Source organism: Malurus melanocephalus, unplaced genomic scaffold (assembly GCF_030028575.1).
Source record: "Malurus melanocephalus ecotype Western Australia unplaced genomic scaffold, MMel_1.1 scaffold_426, whole genome shotgun sequence".
NCBI lineage: Eukaryota > Metazoa > Chordata > Aves > Passeriformes > Maluridae > Malurus > Malurus melanocephalus.
Genome location: NW_026623658.1, coordinates 338,612 through 344,579, shown reverse-complemented (window position 1 = coordinate 344,579; position 5,968 = coordinate 338,612). Strand labels below are relative to the sequence as shown.

Below are 5,968 nucleotides of genomic sequence, written 5' to 3'. Positions count from 1 at the left end.
AGAGGAAAAAAGCGATTTCCTTCCTTCTTTCTCAGCTGGACAACTTCCGTCCTTCCCTGGAGCGGCCTCTCTCCGCCTGCAGGGCTCGGCTCAGCCCCGGGACCAAAGGCAAGACCCACCTCCTCCCTTCCGCACCCCGGGGCTTGGGCTGGGTTTGGGATTTTCCRTCTCCCCCGAAGGCAAGATTTCCCTCACAGTTCAGTCCCATCGAGGAATCCAAGCTGAGCCTGAGGGTTCCTGTATCTGGCTGCTGTCAGGGAGGGATTTGGGGGCTGGGCACCTTCCTTGACCCTGTGTCACCCCGGTGGGAGTCCCAGTTCTGCTCGGAGGCTGTCAGAGCCTCATTTCTTCATTCCTGGGTTTTTCCTGTTTTTCCCATYTTTTTCCTGGCATTGMCAGCTGCAGATCCCTTTTRGTGGGGGCTGCTCACACGTGTCTGTGTCTGTACGTGKTTTTAGTGTATAATTATAGACATGTTTATAAATCACACATAAATATAATTCTGTGTAAAAATCAATGGAATAGAAAGGTCCTGCCCCCAGAAGTTGAGCTAGAGCTGCAGGAGGGAGGAGGAACAGAGGTGAACTGGAAGAGGGGGAACTATCAGGAGGGTTTCAAATGTCACAGAACAGCCCTGGGAGGAAGAGAAGGCCGGCTGGGGAAGGTGGCTGTGTGTGTTGGGAGAGGCTGGTGCGATCCCATCACGGCAGTGGAGGAGGAAGAGGGGSGAGGCTGAGAAGTGATGAAGGCTGTGAGCTGTCGGGGTTTGGGACAGCTGGAGATGGAGTGAAGAAGTGGAGGGGTTTCTGGGAGGAAGCTGGGATGGGCGAAACCGCTGGAAGTGACCAGAGCAGGCACTAAAACGGGCAGAGTGTGCTGGTGGCAGCGGGGTGTGACAGCGAGCGGGGCCGCGCTCTGTCCCCTCAGCAGCTCCGCAGGTGGGGTGGCAGCGATGGCTGATGGTGACCCTGGCGAGGGCAATCCCGGCGTGTTCACAGCCACAGCCCTGCCCACGGACCCGCGGCTGCTGCCCACACTGACCAATGCCTTCCTGGGTACCCGTGTGTTCCGGGACACCCTGCACGCCGCCGGCGTGTACAGCGGGGCCGCGGGGGACACGCACCGCGCCGATGTCCCCAGCCCGCTGGGGCTGCGCATGGCAGCGCCCGGTGCCCGCAGCCTGTCCGAGAGCTTCACCCTGGACACCTGGACAGGTGAGCAGGGACCTTCCCCTCGGCTCTGCCAGGGGGTCGGTTCTCTCTGCTTTTGTTGCTTCTTCTGCTCAATCACATCTTCCTTTTCCTCATTTTCTGTTYGCCTCGGGGTGCTGTTCCTCTGGAACAAGCAGAAAATTCCCCTTTTGTGTGGGAATAAGCGATTTTCAGGCTGTAGCTCAATGCCTGCTGGGGCCAGGCTCAGCAGACACTCTAATCACAGAGCCAGATAAAACGTTTGGTGGCACAGGCCATCCCTTAGCAGCTTGGCCAGGCTCGGTGTCAGCAGTGCTGTCCAGTCCACAACCAGATCTTGACCCGGGAAAAGCAATTCCTTGGCTGGTAGGAGCAGTAGGCAGGGCAGAGGTGGGAATCCGAGGGTTTCCAAAGGCTGGTGACTCCTTCTGTGCTTGCAGGCACCTTCAGCCACACCATTCGGGCCCCTGGCTACACGGCCACCCACCAGCTCTTTGCCCACTACTCCCTGGTGCACCTGATGGCCTCCAGCATCACCATCCGCCGCTTGGATGGCTCCACACATCCCATCACCRTCCAGCTCCAGAGCCTGTTTGTGCCACAGAGCCAGGACCTGGACCTCACCCCGGGGCCGGATTTCCAGGGAGCGCAGTGAGTGTGGGGAACGGGGATCCCTGCCCTGAGCCCACCCTGCTCTCCCTTGGGGAATAAGGCTGGAGCGGGGCTGCAATGCTGAGGGGGGTGGAGGCTTTTGCACGTCCTGCTTTTCCCTAAAAGAAATCCCTGAAACAAAGTGTAGAAACATTTTTATTAGTTTCAACTCCGGAATGATGCTTCACGCTGACATGTAAGAGCAGTGGAGGTGATTCCAAAGCGGGGTCTAGATGTGATTCCAAAGAAGAGAGGTTGRGGAAAACGGGAAGTTTGGAGGGAATGTTCTTTAGAACTGGAATCCTGGGACTGGAGACTCRTTTGTGGTGGCTTTCCCTTGCCAAAAGGCGGGGTTAGACAGGACATCGGGAACAAACACCTTCCCTCRTCACTCCCCGCTCCTGCAGCTACATCCACGGGCGGACGCTGGTTCCCGAGGTGGAGGGGGGCCCCCGTCCCGCCGTGCACATGCTGTGGACCCCCATCCCGCAGTGGCTGACGCTGGGCGGGGAGGAGCGGGAGCGGCGCTGGGACTTGCTGGTGGCCGTGGCGGGGAGCGAGGAGGAGGCGCAGCGGAGCTACAGCGCGGGGCTGTCGCTGGCAGCCGAGGGGACCCTGCTCTGCTCACACACCCGTGCCTGGGCCGAGCTGCGCCGGGGCTGCTCCGTGCGGCTGGACGGGCCCCCGGCCCTGCGCCAGGCGCTGCACGGCTGCCTCTTCTACCTGCTGAGCGCCATCCCGCCCCGGGACTGCCCGGAGCTCCCGTTCCACGGCATCAGCCCCGGCGGYTTGTCCAACGGCAGCCGCGGCGAGGACTACTGGGGACACATCTTCTGGGACCAGGTGAGGGGGGCCGTGCTGAGCTGGGGGCTTGGGGTGGAGGAGACTCCATCCTTCCGTCAGAATGGAGAACACTGCCATGTAACAGGGATGGAGGAGACTCCATCCTTCCGTCGGGATGGAGCACACTGCCCTGTAACAGGGGTGGAGGAGACTACATGGGGATGGAGAACACTGCCCTATAACAGGGATGGAGCAGATTCCATCCGGATGGAGCAGCCTGCTCTTTAACAGGGATGGAGCAGACTCTATTGGGATGGAGCAGACTGCATTGGGATGGAGCAGACTGCCTTTTAACAGGGATGGAGCAGAYTCCATCCTTCCGTCGGGATGGAGAACACTGCCCTGTAACTGGGATGGGGGAGACTCCATCCTTCCATCGGGATGGAGCAGACTGCCTTTTAACGGGGGTGGAGCAGAATGCCCTTTAACAGGGATGGAGGAGATTCCATCCCTCCATCGGGATGGCGGGGTACTCACAGGGTGGAGCTGGCGGGAGCATTTGGGTGCTTTGCCCCCCGGCCAATCCCGTCCCCCCCGGCCCGGCAGGACACCTGGATGTTCCCGAACATCCTGCTGCTGCGCCCCGAGGCTGCCCGCGCCATCCTGCGCTACCGGATCCGCACGCTGGAGGGAGCGAGGCGCAACGCGCGGGAGCAGGGCTACGAGGTGCGACGGGGACACCGGGGGTGGCACCGGCCCCTGTCCCCAGGGCTATCCCAGGCTGTTTCGGTGGTGCTCAGGGGTGTCTTCTCCTGGCAGGGTGCGAAGTTCCCGTGGGAGAGCGCAGCCACTGGTCGGGAAGTCTGTCCCGAGGAGATCTACGGAGCRCAGGAAATCCATGTCACCGGCGATGTCCTGCTGGCCTTTGAGCAGTATTACCGCACCACGCAGGTAAAGGGAGGGTGCTGCACCTCATGGCCCGTGGCAGGACACCTAGAGACTGTCACTGTCCCTTTTCTGAGGAACTCTACTCTCTCCCCTCCGCAGGCTCCCTCCTGCAGCTCTGCCTCCTCTGTCCTTGCTCCCGCGGGTGTCTCAGCATCCTGTTGGCTCCAGCCAGGCCAGTTTTTCCTCCTGCTCCCTCCATCTCCTCAGAGCTCCTCTCCATCCCCCTGCTGGCTTTGGGTCTGGCACAGAGCCCCTCACAGCCCTGTTTTTCCCCCAGGACCTGAAGCTGTTCCGGGAGGACGGTGGCTGGGAGCTGGTGGAAGCTGTGGCGCAGTACTGGTGCAGCAGGATGGTGTGGAGCGAGGAGGAGCAGCTCTACCACATCAGAGGTACCTCTGCCCTGGGGAGGGCGTGGAAAGCAGAGGCTCAGAGCCAGCTGGGTGTGCCGAGTGTCCCCTYGTGTCCTGTCCCCTCAGGTGTCATGCCCCCGGACGAATACCACAGCCATGTGGATAACTCTGCCTATACCAACGCCGTGGCCCAGCACAGGTAATGGTTGTAACACCTCCCTGGGAGCGGCTGGAAGCACAGCCCGGCTCTCCTCTGTCTGGCACTCTGCAGGGGTGGGGAGCAGCRGGGCTTCCTCCCTCTCCTCACACCTCTCTCCCTGTCACCCCTCTGCAGTCAGAGGAGGGAGTGGGGGCTCACCCCAGCTCCTCCAAACTGCTCAGTGCAGGATCTCCCTTCACGGGGGGCTTCTCCCTTGGCATTCCAGGAGATGTCTGTGCTCTAAGCCAGCTGGAGAGAGACATCCCCAGCCAGAGAAACAGGCTCCCGTCTCTGTGATGGAAGCTGTTGCCCCTAGCTCAATCTCTGCGCCCCTGTTCTCCCACAGCAGCGTTTTCTGCGACCCCTTCTGTCCCCTTTCTGCTCTCACTCTCACCCACCCCTGACAGRAAATGTTCCTTCTCCTTCCCAGCTTGAATTTTGCCGCTGACATGGCTCGGGAGCTGCTGCTGCCGGTGCCAGAGGAGTGGGAGGAGCRTGCCAGGAAAATCAAAGTGCCCTTTGATGAGGAGAGGAAGTATCACCCTGAGTACGATGGCTACAGCCCAGGTGAGCWGGGAAGGTGTCAGCCCCTGGAGATGGCCGTGGATTGCACTTTTAATCCCAGAAGGAGCGGAATTCTGACTGGTTCAGACTTGGGAATGGCAGAAGGAGAGTCCCCGCTGTGGTGGGGTGGTTTTCACTGGATTGTTTCTCATCAGTGAGCTTCAAAACCTTGGAAATATGGCAGCTGGCCCTGTCTGAGCAGCCCTGTCCCCAGGTGAGCCGGTGAAACAGGCAGACGTGGTCCTGCTGGGCTTCCCCCTGATGCACCCCATGAGTGCCGAGGTGCGCAGGAACGACCTGGAGATGTAYGAGCCCATCACCGACCCGGCGGGACCAGCCATGACCTGGGTGAGGAGAGGGCAGAGCCCGGCCTGGGATGCACCCCCGGGGGGTGTTTCCATCCATCCAGGGGACACTGCAGAGCTGGGATGGGCGCTGGCAATGTTCCCYGTGGATCAGTGGGATGGCAGAGGTGGCGCTGCCCTGCTGCGCTGTCACCGTCCCCTGTCTGGCAGAGCATGTTTGCCATGGGCTGGCTGGAGCTCAAGGAGCCRCAGAGAGCCTGGACCCAGCTGGAAAAGTGCTTCAGCAACATCACAGAGCCCTTCAAGGTGAGTGGCAGGGCTGCAGGTCCCCCCTGCTCCCAGGCTGTGGGGTTGAAACCCCAAAACCGCCTGGAGTGCCCCAAATTGACCCCTAAAGTGTCTCCTTCTCCTGCTGGRGCAGGTCTGGGTGGAGAACTCGGAYGGCTCGGGAGCTGTGAACTTCCTGACGGGGATGGGGGGATTCCTGCAGGTCATCCTCTTCGGCTTCACAGGGTTCAGGTGAGACCTGCAGTGTCACTTGAACTCCCACGCAGCTCCTTGTCCCTCCAAATGTCCCCGTTCGGCTGGAGTGGGATGGGGAACAGGTAAGAGACTGGTTCCAGGCCACTCTTGGGAAGCAAAATGCCATTCCCTGAGCCTGGCCCAGCAGCAGCATCATCCTGTGTCCTCTGGATGCAGTGAGGAAACACCTCGTGCAGCCCCAGCGTGGCCTCCCTGCTCACGTGTGGCTCCCTGGAACTGGGCATCGCCTCAGCTTTAAAATATCCTGGGAAAACACGCAGCTCTTGGTGTAATTTCAGAGCTGTGGTGGCTTCCACCCTGRAGCCTCCATCTCCTCAGCCTATTCCTGGTTTAATTGAGGCTGGATCAAGCCCTTTTGATTCCCAGTGAAAACCTCCAGCCCTAATGATGTGTTTGGACTCCGCGTGTGTGGCCAGAGCTGCTGGGAACCCGCCC

The 5,968-nt window shown here is 60.5% G+C and overlaps 1 protein-coding gene across 2 annotated transcripts in view; it reads left to right on the top strand.

The window, feature by feature from the left end:
- Positions 1-931: 931 nt before the first annotated feature.
- PGGHG (protein-glucosylgalactosylhydroxylysine glucosidase) overlaps positions 932-5,968 on the top strand; it is an 8,412-nt gene continuing 3,375 nt past the window's right edge. For both annotated transcript variants that reach the window (XR_008966253.1, XM_057379921.1), the window contains exons 1-11: positions 932-1,214; positions 1,631-1,841; positions 2,249-2,684; positions 3,231-3,350; positions 3,444-3,575; positions 3,850-3,961; positions 4,049-4,121; positions 4,552-4,688; positions 4,900-5,033; positions 5,201-5,296; positions 5,412-5,509. Coding sequence is in view for 1 of the 2 variants with exons in the window: in XM_057379921.1 (XP_057235904.1) it covers positions 953-1,214; positions 1,631-1,841; positions 2,249-2,684; positions 3,231-3,350; positions 3,444-3,575; positions 3,850-3,961; positions 4,049-4,121; positions 4,552-4,688; positions 4,900-5,033; positions 5,201-5,296; positions 5,412-5,509 (1,811 nt within the window). In the remaining variant the exon portion in view is untranslated. The remainder of the gene's footprint in view (positions 1,215-1,630; positions 1,842-2,248; positions 2,685-3,230; positions 3,351-3,443; positions 3,576-3,849; positions 3,962-4,048; positions 4,122-4,551; positions 4,689-4,899; positions 5,034-5,200; positions 5,297-5,411; positions 5,510-5,968) is intronic.